Genomic DNA, 17,890 nt, shown 5'->3' on the forward strand with positions numbered 1-17,890 from the left:
TGGGACGTGCCCCCCCTCCCCGCTCCGTGGAAGATGGCGGGCAGGTGTCACCCCCCTCCCGAGGCTGCCGTTGGCTTCACTCCCACCCCCCAACCAAAAAAATGAAGAGGTGACACCCCCATCCCCTAGCCCTTAGGTGGATAGTGCCCGCAGCGGCCCGTTCGGCCGGGAGGGAGGGCGGATCGGCCCGCTGCGGGGCAGCCATGGCTTTTGGCGCATCAGGAATTGTGTAACCAGTAGCAAAAAAACATATTCCGGCCGTGTTGGGTGATTGCAGGCTCGCTGGGCGCGCCCCTGCCTATAACGTGCGGCCTTTGGGAAGAAGAGATTAATGAGAACCTACTACAGAACATACATATAAATGTAAGAAGATCCATTAGGATGCCAGACTGTTGGAGTCCGAAAAGTGTGTCATGAGACAGATGATGCTGAACATAATCTGGCCCATGGTGGCTATATTTTGAGATTGAGACTATTTTTGCAGCTACCGATTGCAATGCTCAGAGCCATTTTATGTTTAGCAAGCAGCATTTCAATGACGTGTTTCTCATCTGCGCTACTCATCTGGGATGAAGCCATGAAATTTAGCTGAAAGCTTTGTTGACCGACAGAATTGCGTGTGTTTTTCATGCGACTCTTTTTGAGAGGTACAGAAGAATCTGAGGCTATAGCAAGCATCAAAACTACAGAAATAGTGGACAAAAAGAAATGGCTAACACTGTTATTATAGTGAATATGCACTCGCTCCGGGGTAGAATTGTGTAATCCTGCCTGTCTGCCCTGTTGGCCAGTACTTGAGGTTATGGGTTCTGGGCATGTATCTAAATGTCAGCAGTCTATTTGACAATGAAAGAACATGCATTCAATGGAAAATACTTTTTCGTGAAGCGCTCTGTTACTAAACTGAAGTGGATGGACAGATTAATTCTTTTGCATACCTTAAGCGGGAACTCTTTCACATTCTCTTTTTTTTTTTTTTTTTTAACATTCCTTATCCTTATGTAGTTTCTTAGTCTGTATAGACCGCCTCCAGTAGTTGGAAGCGGACAAGCAAACAGTGTAGTTCACAGAAAACTCTTTAGGAGTTCAGCCATGTACCTGGTTCAGTTAGGCACCATGCCCTGTGTTACTCAGTTGTACTAAACATTGCTAAACTGTACTTCTCTGTTTTGTTACACCTTTTTAAAATCATCCTTTCCCATACAACGTTCAGATTCGATCATTCTGTTTTGTGATCATATTTTAGCTGCACTTTACATCAATTTCAATAATGGTTTTTATAGCGCCTCTTCGCCAGATGTCATCTGGGAGTGTTCCTGGCTCTTCTGGAGAGAACATGATTTACTATCTCCTAACTGGTGTTGCTGCTTTTGGTGGTTTATTTTATGTAAGTGTTTGGGAATGGGGATGTTTGCGCCCTCTGAGTTAGCATGGTATAAGGTGTATTCTGGGTCAAAGAATATGGTCAAGTCGCAAATTGTCAATAGAATGTGGCTGTTGTACCATATAACTAAACACAGTCTAACTTAAAAATCAGTTCAAGTGAACTAGTGAAACTGAATGCCTATTGTTTGCCTGTTCTGCGGTTAGTTTGATATCTACTTTTGTCATTCTTAGTGGAAAATATATTTAAAACTCTGTGAAATGAATGTGTCCAAAGAGGGAGTAAGCCACCTGCCTCTAACCCCTTGCCTCTTCTTGTCAACCACAAACATTAAAAATACATCAAAGTGGGCAAGACAGATGTAAACTAAGCTGACTGAAAGGTGCAAAGGGAGGATTATGAACCTTGTTAATTGAGGCACAAAGAAAAATAAATACGTTACTTAGAAAAAGCATGTTAAACTTTTGTAAACATCTACTTTTGTCAGGCTTTTCGGTAATCATTCTCTTCCCTGCATATAAATATGTCAGACTCTGTGCTTCACGTCCCTAAAGCCTCCATCTTGTAGCTTCCTTCCACTCCCTCCCAAGATCTGAGATAGTGAGGTAGTGACTAGCACATCCCCGAGGGGTACATGTTTCCTTCTCCCGCAAAATAATCCTCTTGAATGGTAAGTAGCTTCTACTTGTTCAAAATATCAAACTACTGTGATTGCATATCTGTAGGAATAACAAATTCTCCTGCTGTCACCTTTTTACCGTAGTATTTTTTTTAAAATAATCTGACTGCAATTGTCTTTTAAAATACCGTATTCAATTCCTGAAATGCTGCAGCACTTTGAAAGCTTGCTTTCTGACAGTGGAGAAATAAGAAATGGACAAATATGTTAGGATATCAAAATAGATTTTTTTTTTAACCTTACTTAGCATAATTTGATATTCTTTTTAAGATGAGGACTAGCACTTGCTTAAAAACCCTTGTCTCCCTCTCCCTTCTTTTTGTTTAGCAACTTTGTAGGGATGTAGCAATAAGTTTAGGTATAATTTCCTTTCAGGCCTACAGAGTAGTCACTTCATCCCGCACCAAGTATATTGAACATCTGAATATTCTTCAGGAGAGAGCTGAAGGGCGGAAAAACAAACCTTGGTCAAGCAAGGGTGAGTTGAGCTCTTCTCTCTAGTTCCCCGGGTACAAGAGGATCTGGAACAGTTTTCTGGATTGTCTAATCGGGCCTTAACCCTGTCCAGGTCCTTGTCTGAGCTCTGTGAGTGGGAGTAAAGACAAAGGTGGTTGTGACAAAGCTCCACCTGCACAAATTTTGGGAATGGATTTAACGTTGAGGCAGTGAATCTGGCCTGTGATCAAGGGGTCTCTCTGGATGGAAAGAGTTGATGTATGAACCGTTAATTGTATATTGGGTATTTGCATTTGATTTACTGGAAGCTGAATGAACCTTGACTAAATGCATAATCCTGTCAAAATCAGTTTTGTTCCTTTGTTTGTTGGGAGGGAAGAAGATAGTATCTTTTTCTCAGTTAACAGTTTGGCTCCAGGCCACATGCCATCAGGGATCACAATTCAACAGGAAAAACTACTTTTTGAAAAAATATTGTAAATTGGACCTATTCTTGTCCCACAGCTTTGATTTTGTCCCTTTTACTTTAGGATTAAATGACTTGCAGACACCACCTAAATGTATGGCAAATCCTTACTTAGCTCTTCATGCTCAAATAATTAGACCATGTTAGTTCAAATACTTGTAAAGGAATGTTGTCTCTGTCTACATCAATTAGTGTTACGGAGGCATTAATATAAAAGATAGAACTTTGGCAAGCATGGCCTTGCTAGGAAAAGCAATTAGAAAAAATGTCTTCTTAGGGATCTTTATATTTTTATTTAGTTGTTATTTTTTTAAAAAAATGAATTAATGAAGTCATAGCAGTTGAAGCTCTTCCTTATTTTTTCTGATGTTAACATATAGAGAATTGATTTAATATATTTGCATGCACACAAAGAATAGATTTGAATAAAGTGTGCTGAGTTGAAGTTTTGTTTTCAGTGTGAGAACAGGCTTTGATTTGTCCGCCTCTAAAATGATTTCTTTTGAAGTTGTTAATCATGAAGTTCCACAACACGTCCTCTAGTTTTAGAACTTAAAATTTACAGATTTTATGATTTAAAATGGCAAAACCACCTTAATTTCCTTTCTCTTAAGTAGCTGGAAGCAATACAGGTTTTAAATTCAATTTTTTAAATGCTGAGAATTTGGCCACAATTTTAATGCAATCCTTCCTTGTCCCTAAAATAAGAAATCTAACCAGGACCAAAGCAGGTTTTTTCTCCCAGTGACTGAGTCTGCTGTTCAGGGAAGACATGAGGGATACACTCATTACCTTCTGACTAGCATAGTCAGAAGAACATTGTAGATGTGAAAGCATTAAGCAGAGCTTTTAGGGCACTCAAGTGATCCCGGTATATTCCCTCTTTTCTCTTAAGGTTCACTTCTGCAAGGTACTGAGCTTTAACCTTAGTCTACCAAAATGTTTGAGTGGGATACCTGCAGAGTCAGTGGTGCTGTTGACCCACTGAAGGCTATACCTGTGTTGCCTGAGACTGGGGTAAGAGTACTCAGTGCTCTGTTAACTTCCTTAATTCTGACTTCAGGTACTCTCCAGACATCCCATAATCTGATGCTTTGTGCTGCTTAGTAACTTTACATAAATGTCACAACCAATGGCAGATGATTGCTGCCTCCCTTCTTATTGACTGGATGAAGTCCAAAACATTTCTAAGGCCATACAGTGAACCTGATTTCCTATATTATTTTCAATATTGGACTTCTGAATCAATGCTCAACCCAGAGGTTTTAACTGGACTTCTGAGTTGCTAATTCCAATTCACAATACAAAACTACTGTTGAATCAGCTCTTTTTAAAATCCTTCACCATTCCCAACTGTATCCTCCCAAAAGAGATTTCTGTTCTTATTTTTCCTCTGGAATCTTCTGTGTGCTTTCTCAAAAGAATTAACGTCTCTCTTCCCCCCCTTTTTCCCTGTTGCTGCACAGTCATATTTTTGTGTCTATCTTGTCACAGAGTGCTACCCTAGTATTGCTTTTCCCAGAAATGCCACTGCAGCTTCTTTCCCCACACACTCTTTAGATTCAGGTAGTCCTTATGCTCTTTCACAGTAAGCATTGCTGATAAGAGCAATTAAAAATTCTCGTCTTGAAGTAATCTAGATTTTTTAAGGAACACATAAAATCAAGCTTAAAATAAGCTATAAACCAGTGCTGGTAATAATAGGAAGTGGTGGATAGAAAAGCAGAATGCCAAACACCACATTCATGGCATAGTTGCTACATGTCCTGTGGTAAGAGAAGAACTTTCTAGCTGGAAAAACTTAATACTAGGCAGCAGCTGATCAGAGAGAGACCTCCTTGATATGAGTGATTTTTGTGGTTTCTCATCCTGAGGAAAATTCTCCCCTTGTGCCCAGACCCAAAATGTTGGTTATAAAGAACTGCATGGAGCAAACAAGGCTGTCAAAACAAAGAGAAACAATCAAATGCTATTCTAGGCCTGTTTGTTTATTGGAGGGTTGACATTCTGTTTAATGGTATTTTAATTAATTATATCAGACTTTCAAAAAAAGCCCCAATAGCAAATTTTGTGTAGCTCTTCTTAACTGAAAGCTATTTTCAAATTTAGGAAGGGATTTACAAAAGCCCCTGGTAGAAGCCTGACTCGAAGTAGCAGTAGGAAATCTGGGACATCATTTGAACTGTAAAATGATGTTTACCTTGCAGAACATTTTACTTGCTTATTCAGCAAATACTGAGTTTTGTCTTCCATTTGCATGTGTTTCCTTTAAACTTGTTCCTGACTTCCTTCTTTTTTAGCTATGACTTTTCTTTTTAAATTGATGCAAGCTGATTCAATATTTCTAATCTATACTCTGCTTTTACACTTTCCAGACTAAAATACAAGGGAAATCTCTTTCCAAACCCATGGAAGTTAAATACAAACAAAGGACAGTCGTTCACCATTGCGTACCTTGCAGCCTACCTTGGGATGACTTTATACCTTCTATTGTAAAACTCCATACTTGTGAGACTTTAAAAGATCTACCTGTGTTTGCAAGGCCAAACCATATTGAGCTTATTACTGAATCTGCTTTGTAGAAGGCAGTTCTGAGATCGAGAAGCTGGCTGTTCTGAATGAATGCACTCTCTATTTGACTGTCCAATAAAGTGTACTGAATGCTGAGCTTGGCTGTTAGTCTGTTCTTTGTGTAATCAATTTAGGTTTTTTGAAATATAGCATTCTCTTAAAGGGACATATCAGGTTGAATAATAGAAAGCTTCGATTTTTACTGAGCCATGAATAGACTTGTGTTTAAACCTGGACACAAAAAGATAGCTTGCGCTAGCATAAGAAAACAAAAATTTAAAACCGATCTGTTCAGTTTTTAAACAGATATAAAAGAATAAAATAAATTCTGACTATGTCTCTTTAAGCTCTTCCCTTTCCTTTTTGTTCTCACTTAGTTTACACTGTATTACAAGCTTTATTTCCAGTTCTGTTTTTTCACATGGTGGGTTGGTTCTAGTGGTAAACTTGCAATGAACACTTGGTGTATAGCTTGCTTTCTTTAACTTGAGCTTAGTGCACGCTTGCATGGTGATTGTGCATCTTTGTTGCTTTGTGCTGTTAGTTTTTAAAGACTTGTCTCAGCAGAGTCTGAAGTTATGCATGATTGGGAAACACCGGGTTTTTCAGATTCTAAAGAGTCTGATGCACAGCAGTGTAGACAAGTCTTTCAGAGACAGCTGGGACTCGTAAAAAGAAAAGTCAGTCATAAGTGGTCATATCTCCAGCAAAATGAATGCTGGCCACTTAAAATTAGCAAGTTATTTTCTTACTTAGGTACACCTAGCTTAATTAATGGTCCTCTGTTTTATTCTGCCCTGCAGACGTTACCTTTCTTACGTGAGTGCTATGGCTCTTTCAGGGGTCACAGGGCATTCAGTATAGCTTTAAAGAAGGTGGGGTGAGTAGGGGTAGCAGAGTACCTGTGGCGGCAGCGTGGAGCTAAGAGATGGCACAAAATCCATCTGAAAACTAATCACTTGTCAGGCTTGGCATTATTGTAGCTATTGCCAGCCAAATCAGCCACCTTGAAAATAGTCCTGCACAAATGGAAGGCAGACCTTGGCCTGCAGTGCTTCTAAGCTGTGAGCCCGATGGATAGTAAACTCCAGAAGGGCTTCTAAGTGTGGTAGCAAATGTCTTATTCCCAGTGTGGTAATTCCACTTCTGGGTGCGAACAGGGCAAGAACTCTGCTCCCTCTGATGCCCATGAATGCGTTATCACGGGTCCTTTCAGCAGAGTGGGTTTGGAGCAACACTTGGTGGGGTCCTTTTCTGTCCTTCCCTACACTCCCACCTCTTGCAATCACCTGCTTTAAGCCACAATTTATTTCCTTATTACACTGAAGCAGTTATGAAACTCAGTAATTAAGAATATGGTTTCCTCATCTTGTAAACGTCTTTTTTTTGGTGCCACATTAGACAATATGGGGGGATTAATTATTGTTTTCTTGACTTTGTGAATTCTGATCCCAAAGTTTAGCTTTTCATTTTAAATTGAAATGAGGATGATGGTAAAAAGTAGTCAGTGAATTTGTGTTGCATGCATGCACTTTACTCTCTCTATTATATTAAATAAATCCTTAAAAGGTGATGAAGAAGAGACGGCTGAAGTCACTGAAGCAGAGACAGCCACGGAAGAGGCTGATGCGGTAGCTGCTGCTGCACCCGCAGCACAGGACGAGAGGGCTGGGGTACCCCCAGAAACTGGAGGGGAGAATGACTTACCGGCTCCAGATGCACCCCCTGCTGTGGAGGAAGCACAGCAGGAAGCTGCTGCTAATTTGGAAGTTGCTGCTAATTCAGAAGCTGCTGCAGTACAAGGTTAACCTATGAATGCGGTTTGTGCGCGTGCGTTGTGGGTTCTAGAACTCTGCCTCTTACTGCAGAACGTTAGGAACAGATGTCAGTGCTCCTAATGGAGCTTGTCCTGCAGTGAAAACTAATTCAGGTGTTTCCTTGATGTATCATGAGCATAAGGTAATTAAGTTTATTAAATCAGTGTCTCTAAAAGCATGCTGCCTGTGACACCAGAGGTACTGTCTAAAACTAGTAGAATGAACAGTTTATTTACCATCCCATTCCATTTCTTTAAGATCTTATATGACAGTGAGCATGTAATATAATAAGTTAAACAGTGGTTTCAGTGACCTGGTTCTTAAGGGTTTGTTAAGGAATCTAAACGCTTTATTTCACTGGCCACTTCTAAGATATTCACAGTAAATAATTACAGCTGTTCTGTCAATGTAACTTCAACAGAATCTCCCGTGGCAACCAAAATGTTGTCATGATCTGAATTTTAAGGATATACTAGACTAAAAATTTCAAAATCTGATAAAACATCAAATTGGTGTTAAACACTTAAATCGATCAGTGGCTACACATTCAGTGTTTTGAACTGTCAGGCCTTGAAAATATTTTGGTTTACTGTGCTTTTAAAAAAAAATCACAATAATACAAATGCAAACCTATCCATAAATTGCACAAAATAACAGGATTAAAATTTCACTTGATTTTTTAGCACTTTTTTTTGCTACTAACCTGTAAGGATAGAGCAATGACATCCACTAACCTCTTGATTTGTTCAGCTCAAGTTAGAAGGGACACACGTGAAGCAACTGCAATTTCTCAGTCTGTAGGAAAGCACCAAACATGTGCATCTGGTGTCTTCAGTTAAAAAACCCAAAACAACAGCAACAACGACAAAACTTGCCAGCCTATTGTGAAAGAGAAACTTCCTTCTAATTCTTGCTTTGGAAGGGAAGACTTCCGTGTGGCTGTAGCAAGCATGAGACTGCTGAAGCAGTTTTCAGCTTGACTTAAACATGGAATCTTTACTGCACACCTATTTTTGACTGACTTTGAGAAAACAAGCATCAACTTGAGAGGATCTGTCTAAAACACAGGTCAAACTGACATTAAAAGTATTTTGATTACTAGTCCATGGAAGGTTATCATAGTACCTTGAAAGGTATTTGCAGATCCTGGAATTGTTTTCACGTTTTTCTTTGGTGACTCCAGTGAGGAAGGGATGTGTCTTAATTGCCCTTTTAACAGGTTAACTTGAGAAATGGTGCAGCACTTCAGATGGCTGACTTCTGTGAAAGGTGTAGGTATGAATGGGATTTTAATTCACCTGTGAGTATCTCCTGTGCCTGTCTGCAAAGCAATCCATTACAAATAGCATTTTAAAACAATACTTGATCCAATCCACTAAAAATAATATAGCTAATAAATGTACAAGTAAGTATATTTGTAGTGACTATTACTGTTTACATGTAAAAATATTTATAAGGTAATAGTTAAAATACCTAGAGCCTTAAAAGTTTCCATTTCTGAGGCATATTTAGACCATTTCTTTTAGAAAGGAAGTAGTCTGATATACCTTAAAGTTAGTGAATGAGAGCTGTTAAGAGTTATAAGATGTTTTACAATGTATCTTGCGGTGTTTACCTCTGTTGTTCTACACAGCAATTGCAAATTTTCACTTTAAGGAGTGGGAACTTCCTTGTATCTAGAGGTGGTTGAATATTCCTTTCACAATGCTTGCCTAGGAATATTTGTTAATTGCTGGATAGGGTAGGATCTTCCATATGGTAAATATTCCTGTCGCTTGATTGAAGAGGAAGCAGCTGTGATCTTCCCTGAGAAACATTGTGCATAAGTAGATTAAGTCTCAGGATCTCATTCTAGATACGGCAGCTCCATGTAGCTAATGGTCGCTATTTTATAAGAGGAAAAAAAATATGTCTTCTAACTGTTAGTTCCTGCTGGTGTTGACCGGAAGTGGACGTGCTATCTAGAAAATACTGATTTCTTAAATCTGTTTTCTTTGGCAACATACTTACGGAAGAAAACAGCACTAGAATAACACTTCTGTTACGTTGATATTTATAAGGGATTCTGAGGGTTGTTTCAGGTGGCCTTTGTCAAATTTTGCTGCAGTGGCTATTCGTTGCTGTTTGGTAAAGCTGGCGGAAATGAACCTGCAGGATATAAACTTGTTGAGAAACTTCTGCATATTGTTTCAGCCATCTTCCTTCCAAGCCCTGGAAGGAATATCACGTATTAGCTACATTTCATATCAAGCAGCAGAACTTGTACTTCCCGTCGGTAATTACTAGTCTCTAAAGCAAGGGAGTGTTCTCCCCGGCGTAGTGTTACCTGATCCATAACTTGCTTCTGAGAACAGTTCTGTCATGCCACTGGTCACCAGTTGTAAATAACTGTTTGTAACAGGTGTGCCTAAGTGAAGGGTGAACCCTCTGGATCTCGTAAGCAGTTCACATGAGGTTCCCGCACGGGGACTAAGCCAACGTGACTGCTGCCATAACCCGAGTCCTGCCTGGGAGGCTGCAGAGGCTCCTGCCGCCAGGTCGCCGCAGCGGTCGGCTGCTCCGCTCCTCCGGGCCCGACTGCAGGGGAGCGGGACGGCCGCTGAACCGGTTTGGCCCTCGGATGGATCTCTGAGGAATTGATGGGGGCTTCTGGCTCTTGACTGCTTGAAGGGTTTAACCAGCAGCACATGGTCTTAGCCGCACAGGCTCACACCAGTATCCTTTTCCTTTAAGCTATGTAAAAGATAGTTCCCATTGGCATAATACTTAAAATATAAGAAGATGGTATTTTGATTCAAAAGTTCTCTGCTCTCTTTGTTCAGTGTTTACCTGCAGTCAACAGCTATTGGTGTTTTAAAGAAAGAATTCTATACTTAAAATCCTTCTGGAAATACCTTTCAATTTTGTATTTAACCATCTTTGTCATTTGTGTTTTCTCCAGTTAGAGGAATAAAGTGTAGCTACATTTTTACTGAGGTGAAGGATTTTTCTTCCAGAACTGCCCAGGGAAATGCAGGCTTACTTTGAAATATTTAAATAACACTTTGAAATATTTAAATAACTTCTATTAGTTTTTGTTGGTAGCTTGATGTTACCTCTCCAGATAAAGATGGGACTATTTTCACTGTCATCAGTAAACCTCTGCTTTTTCAAATGCAATTGTCTCTTCTAATCTACAAGGCATTCTGTAAAGTTTGGAAGTGCGAGGTGTCAATGGACGTTTGTCTCCATCTTCAGTACACCTGCATATGTATGTGTGATTATACATGGATGTGCAAAAAAACCCAAAAGGAAACCTAAAAAAACCCAATCCCAACCTTAGAAGTAGGTACTTAGCGCTTAATCAGGGTAATTTCAGTTTTAGAAAGTTAATTGCAATGGTATGTGGCTGGAATTTTCTTCTTGCCTCAATTAAAGCAATTTACAAGCCGCTACTGGTATCCAGAATTCTGTGAAATACTGCTGCCAAAAAAAGTACTGTGCCATGTTACTCTGTTACCAGCGTTTCGGCTTCTTCTAAATTCTAGTTTTCTGTATTTTTTTATTAGTTGAGCTGTCACTCTTGGTTACTGCCTGATGCTGGTAAGTCTCCTGCTGTTCTCCTTCTAGCGTACTCTGTGTCTGGGAACCATAAATTTAGATCAGTTTTTCTTCAGATAGAACAAATGCTGTAAAATGCACGGACGGGCAAGATGCCATTTGGATGAGGCAATGTCATTGCATCTGTGACTTTTAGTTTTTGAATTGCCACTATAAACTTTTCTCCAACTCTAGTACTGAGGCTTGAGGTTTTGGCATTATGAGCTGGAATAGCAAAAGCACTTAGCCCAAATCCGTGCTCTCTTGGACTCCTTGACTTCTGTAGCCGTAGGTTCTTTCCTAATTTTGTAAGTGGTGAAGGATATGGTCTCTTCTCTGTTATTTCAAACACCGTTTGAGTGAGTAACTAGGGGAGGATTAGAGTGTGAATGTGCCAGTGTGTTCCATGTTAAGCTTCGAATGGCATTACAGTGCCAGTTGTCTGCAGCCTAGGGAAACAAATGTAGGCTGCTCTGGACAGGAGTTACTGCTTTCTGGACAGGACTTTTGCTGACCCGATCGCACAGTGCTGCCAAGCAGACAAAAATACCCAATGTGATCAGTGTACGCTGTCTTTGCTTGGGGAGTTACCAAACCCTGGTAACATGGGGGAGTATTTTAAAGATTGCTGGTGACATGGGGAGTATTTTAAAGATTGCTGAAAACTCCTCGAAGTAATTTGCAATTGCTCATACTTATTGAGAGGCTTTCAGGATGACGTTGCTCCATAGAACAAACACATCCTTCTAGGCTTTGTTTGTGTGAGGTGGAAGACGGAGGAAGAGCTGTTTAACCTGCAGCTCTTGACAGCTTTAGGTGCTGGGGCAAGATGCGGTGTGGATAGGGCTGGACAGACCCTATCCCTTATGATTATACATCTGATTCACAGCTGGACCTCAAATTAACTACACTTTTTTTCTCTTCTCAGCCTCGCTTGTATAGATCAAAAGCATAACAGGCCTATTACGTGCCATTTTCATACGTATAACGTCATGGCATAAAATGGGTCTCTAGGTGTAGACTGGTGTAACAAAGACAGAGTCAGAGGAAGTATTCATATAATCTGCCAGTCTGTGCTTAATTACCACCTGTAATAAAGGTTTGCTATTCTGAATCTCCTTTTAGAGGATTTTTTTCTCTTCATTGATTGTGGTAGCCTAAGCTAGCTAAATTAGGCTCTAGAAAGTTGAATCATGTGAATATTATCCTACTGGGGAAGTATCCCTATCTGTGGAACTTGTGTTGGGTATTTCTGCTTCACATTTATGACTTTCTTTATCTGTCCCGTGGGCCGCTGTGTTTATCTTGCATCTCTCTGATTGCCATACACTGGCCACGAGTCTCTTCTCTCTTCCTCCTGTTTTTCCTTTGTAAAACTGAGTTTGCAGATGAGTTGTCACAGCATAACTGAAAAATCTCTGTAGGAAGAATGTGAATTTAGAAAAGACTTCTTTAAAAGTTATGAGCATCTGTAGACACAACTGTTTGATCAGCTTAGCTGAAAAGATAATTTTACAGCATGCACTGAGCTGGGGAGGAAGATTCCAGTAAAATGGAAGAAACCCTAGAATTTCCTAGCTGAGAGTGCAAAAAAATAAGTGGGGGACAACTGTGTAAAATAACTGTTCACCCTCTTTGTCTGTGGTAAAACAAGGGGACAAGTAGCTTCTCAAAAAAAAGATTAAAGCTGTTAAAAGTACGTAAAGTCAATAATGCTTAAATGATTGTCACTATTAAGGCGAAAATGGACTTACTGATTTTTATTAATGAAATATTTATAGCTCATTGTCAAGATTAAAAAAGAATCCTAAAATAACTTTATTTCTGTAAATTGGAAAGCAATAACTCACTTTGGTCAACAAAAACTGTTAGCATTTATTTTACCTTAAGTAGTATTACCTTTGTTTTTGAAAATTTTCTGTGAATACAGATGCAGACTAATACTATTGGTGTCCTGCCTTGGAGATAATGGCAAAAGGGACTCCTTTCTGTTGTCTTGTGGTGGCAGTTCAAACCTGAATGGTAATGATGTGGATTTTTTAAATTAATTTTTGGGCAGTGTTTCTCATTGCAGAGAGAAACAAACACCCTTTTCAGGAAACAGCCTGCTGAACTTTTGGTTGCTCCCTGGAAAACGATGTAAGTGGGTAAAACTTGGGGCATTACTTTGTATGAAGAATGTTAAAGAAAATGCCTAACTTTAATTAAAAGGTGTTTTAGAACTTCTGAGGGATTTAATACATCAGATTATTAGTGCATTTGGATACATGCTGTTTATGTTAACTCGCACTATTTTTCCTTGTGATCCATTCCAAGCAGTGGTCAGATGTTTATAACAACCACCCAAACACAAGATGAATTTCTTCTCATTGCTACAAATTCTTGTTGCAGAATATGCAATTATATACTTGGATTTACATGAGGTATTACAAACTATTCTAGATTAATGTGGTATATGCTGTTATCTTTTATTCTGACCATTACAGGCATCTCTGATTCTTTTTTTAATCATCCATTGTAGAATAAGCTCTTGAAGTGAGTCTTTTGGTCATTAGTTTGAACTTATGAGGCTTTTCTTAGGAACTAGTGACCTACATTAGGCACAACCAACCTGTGAAATGTTTGGTTGAATGAAGTTGTTTCTTTTCTTGCTGTATGAAGAATTTTTTTTTCTTAGAAATGTGTTTCATAATGCCATAGTTTAGGTTCTCATCTGGACCTCATGGATTTTTATCTGGATTCCTTATGGATAGCTTGCAAAAAGAAAAAGCTGTCATATTTTTATAGTGGAAGGATTATTAGAAATCCCAGCCTTCCTTGGGATCTGAGCCTCTGGTTCAGGTTTAATTTATGGAATAGCCGCAATGCCAAATGAAGAAAGCTCCCGATGCCCATGGGCTCTAGTGAGGTGTTGCTAGGTAAGGAAGGCTGAGGCTGCCTTCATACCATGTCTGAACAACAGGGTGGTCAGGCCAGGCCAGTTCCACAAGCAATTCCTTGAGAGCCACGTGGGCTTCAGCAGTTCCAGCCACTAGTGTCTGTGCACTCAAAGAACTGATCAGACTGAAAAATAATCTGCTTTTCTAAATAATTGTTAGTTCTCTGATTTGGTTTGGTACGTAGAGCTGAGAGGTTTATTTTTTCCTGTCTGCAGCTCAAGTGCTGAGTTCACAGTGTTGGAGAGAGGCATTGGTCTGTGGTTAACCGTACAATAGATTTTTGTTTTCCTTTTTAAGCTCAATGTTTATGTATTAAGTGTTTTTCCTTTCTGAAGAGATGGGTAACTGGTTATAATCTTAAATGGTCACTGAATAAACTTCCAATGAGCAGGGAGAGAGCATTTCAGGTAGTCCTGAGTGACGTTCCTGGGGCTTGGGATGTTCCCAGTGGGTATCTGCAACCCCTCCCTGCTGACTTCCCTGTGTCTTCCTGGCCAGTGGAACGTGAAGCACTTGCTCACTTACAGGGACATATGCACAGTTTTGCCTATTTTGCCCCAAACTGACAGTGATTATTATTTCCCTGTCTTCTGTGGCTGATGGTGGTTTGAGCCTCTGTCAGCAGAGGGAGGAGGAGGTGCTGAACCCAAGTCAGCTGTTCCTGGGGTCGAAGGAGGCTTCTGAGGGAAGGAAGGGAGGGAGGACCTTAGCTGTCACCACCACCTCAGGATTTAAAACAAAAGCCATTGTTGAATGAACTTCTTTTCCTTTTTCCTTAAAGCTGATGATAGAACCAAAATATGTCAAGTTGACCTTAAAGGGAATCACAGTTTCTTACTGCTACTGCTGGGTTCTTCCCTGGATTAGACCTGAGGGAGCCAGGTACCCCCACCTCTTGCGCTCTATTCTGCAGTCTCCCTCAAATGCATTCTCAAATTACTTTTCAAACGTCGCAGAATTTGACTTTTTAAAAGTGAATTCTACACCACTATCAGTTTTCCATTAGGGCATCTTTAAACTATGAAAAGGAGCAGGGAATTTCTCTGCCTGTCTTTAACACTTCAGTGGACACCCCGAGACCCTCAGTGGACCTTACTGAGGGGAAACTTGATGTAAACAAAAGCATCACATTCTGGTATGAGTGGTTCTCTAAGAGACTGTAACTGAAATATTGATTCTGTTTTACAATTAATTTTGACCTTTTTTTTTTTTTTTTTCCTTCAGAATTAGTGTGTTACGTTGGTTATGTTATAGGCAGCTTGAAATATCAAAGCCTTGTTTTGTACTCCAGCTTTGGTTCATGTGCTCCAGGCAGATTCCATTTGTATTATGCTGGTTAACTTCTATTATTTTGGCTTTATAAAGCCAAATTCTTCTGCAAATATTATTTTTTAAAGTAATTGAACCTGACATCCTGCATTGCAGATACCGGCCTCATCCTGACTGCATAAAAAAAAGTAATTCCCGATATGAAGGATATTGCTTTAAGTTAAATGCTTCACTCAGAAAAGTGTATTTTTAAATATCTTTAAAAATTGCAGGAAAACAGTACCTGTTCAGATTTTTTTTGTGGTTGTTTCTAACCGGTAATACTACTTTTAAAATAAATAAAAGGATTAGGTTTAGAATCAAAATATGATAGTTTTATATATAGTAATAGAGAAATGCAAAACTGGGGGAAATATATAGGCTGTACTCCTGAGAAGGCTGTGGTTATCTTGTATGATCTTTTTATGAAGCTTTTATCCTGGGGGGAGAACTCCCTACCTCTCCCCAGGCAAGGAAAAAAATTGAATATAGATTTCCTTTTAAAATCTGAAAAAGCTGTCTCCTCCATATGTATTATAAGTAAGGAAAACATACTTACAAAGCCACTTAAAAATACAAGGTGAAAGCTGAAAGTCCAGTAAGATTTAAAAATATAATATACAAGTTAATTTAATTATGCCTACAGGCTATTTGTATCAGTATTCGGTATTAATAGATATTAAAAATAGTTTAAAAGTTTCAACACAAAAGCACTCTGTGCAAGGAGATCATATGCAGCGATGCCGAGTTGGCTGGCCAAAGGTGGTAAAGTTTTTGCTGTAGGAGTGATATTCTCAATTCCAAGAGTGCCCCCACGCTTTTTTAAAAAATTGGGCTTTGCTTTCTTCTAATGCAGCTCTATGAGCGACAGCTTCCTCTATTTTTACATGTTAAGAGAAAGCTGATTTCTTTCACAAGGTAAAGCGCTTCACCTGCATGAAGAAAGCAGTTCTTTTTAGAATGATTTTTTTTTTTTTCCATTTGTAAATTAAGTTTTGTTTGTTTTCTTAACAATTGGTTGCCAACTAGCTGCTACTGCAGTAGGAGTGTGAAGACCTAACCCTGGCATTCAGGTGGCTGATTTTTTGGAAGGGCTGCTCTAAGCTTTAAAGCAGTAGTTTAAATTAGCAATAAAGAAACCTCAACGTGGTAACAAAGGGCAAGTACCTTGCTCCCAGAGTAAGTGCAAGCTTGCTTACATGGAGGAGCAGAACCTCTCACTCTCGACTTGTCTGCTTACTCCTCTTGGCAGTGCTGACGTGACTGTAGGTGTGTGGAATAAGTAAAATAGTCAGCTACTGGTTTCTTTTTCCTCTCCTCAATCTCGTATATCCTCGCTTTCTTCAGGAATTGTGGTCAATGAAAGCTGCCGTAAATACGTAAGTATTGGACAATTGGCAGCTGGTTGGCTTTCACACATATGTGGTGTAAAACACAGCTTGGAAAATCCCGCTTTATGAACACTGAACGCTGCTAAAGCCTGATAACATATGCCCTGTAGAAATGCTATCAGAAACAGTATCTTCTGCAAAAAAGTCTTGCAAGAGCCAAGTTCTTGGCAGATTTCAGATTCCACTTACCAACAGTGCCAACTCAGTTCTCTCCATACCTCCCTTTCACCTGCCTGCTTCAAGATCATCCTATAGCATATTGTTTCCCAGGGGGTAGGATACGACTGCCAGTGTGAGCTGGTTTCATTTTGGCTGGTTTAATCCAGGCTGATTCTGCATAAAAACTCCCTCAGGAAAGTTGGAAAGCTTGTTTTAAATTTCTGAAAGCTTTGGGGGAAGAGACTACGCAAGCAGTAGGATCTGGGTTCTGAAAGTCAATCCACGTGCATGGTGTTTGTGTTGGGTTTTTTTATTATAAGCAGGAGAAAGTCAATCTGCGTGTGTGGGAGGGGGTGTTGGGGTTTATTATTAGCTGGAGCAAAGATGAGTCAGTCAGTCACACAGGGCACGCAAGTCCCTGCTTATCGTGCTTCTCTGTTCTGGGGGAATGCTGAGCTCACTAATAGTCAGACAGTTCAATCGACCATCATGAGGATGCAGAAGTGCCCTGGATATGGCCTGTTTTCTGTTCTCTTGTGAATGCACAGAAATGCAGAGTCCTGCGCTCTCAGTGCTGCAACTGTAGTACTTGTAAGAGTAAAAATTGTGTCTTTAAAATAGCAGGAATAACTACTTTATACAGGAAGCAGCTTCCTGCTGTGCTTCCTCCACAGCAGGGGGTGCATCTGGAGCCGGTAAGTCATTCTCCCCTCCAGTTTCTGGGGGTACCCCAGCCCTCTCGTCCTGTGCTGCGGGTGCAGCAGCAGCTACCGCATCAGCCTCTTCCGTGGCTGTCTCTGCTTCAGTGACTTCAGCCGTCTCTTCTTCATCACCTTTTAAGGATTTATTTAATATAATAGAGAGAGTAAAGTGCATGCATGCAACACAAATTCACTGACTACTTTTTACCATCATCCTCATTTCAATTTAAAATGAAAAGCTAAACTTTGGGATCAGAATTCACAAAGTCAAGAAAACAATAATTAATCCCCCCATATTGTCTAATGTGGCACCAAAAAAAAGACGTTTACAAGATGAGGAAACCATATTCTTAATTACTGAGTTTCATAACTGCTTCAGTGTAATAAGGAAATAAATTGTGGCTTAAAGCAGGTGATTGCAAGAGGTGGGAGTGTAGGGA

General features: G+C 39.8%; 1 protein-coding gene across 3 annotated transcripts in view; it reads left to right on the plus strand.

Moving 5' to 3' along the window:
• The first annotated feature begins 1,253 nt into the window (after nt 1–1,253).
• MGARP (mitochondria localized glutamic acid rich protein) overlaps nt 1,254–17,890 on the plus strand; it is a 25,927-nt gene continuing 9,290 nt past the window's right edge. For 2 of the 3 annotated variants that reach the window (XM_026847518.1, XM_026847519.1), the window contains exons 1-3: nt 1,255–1,387; nt 2,439–2,541; nt 7,126–7,359. In XM_026847518.1, the coding sequence (XP_026703319.1) occupies nt 1,271–1,387; nt 2,439–2,541; nt 7,126–7,359 (454 nt within the window). In that variant the 5' untranslated portion in view covers nt 1,255–1,270. Of the gene's footprint in view, nt 1,388–2,438; nt 2,542–7,125; nt 7,360–17,890 lie in introns of all 3 variants that reach the window. The other variant, XR_003398284.1, reaches the window with a different exon arrangement.

This window comes from Athene cunicularia (genome assembly GCF_003259725.1).
Source record: "Athene cunicularia isolate RWA chromosome 4 unlocalized genomic scaffold, athCun1 chr4_part2, whole genome shotgun sequence".
NCBI classification, from domain to species: domain Eukaryota; kingdom Metazoa; phylum Chordata; class Aves; order Strigiformes; family Strigidae; genus Athene; species Athene cunicularia.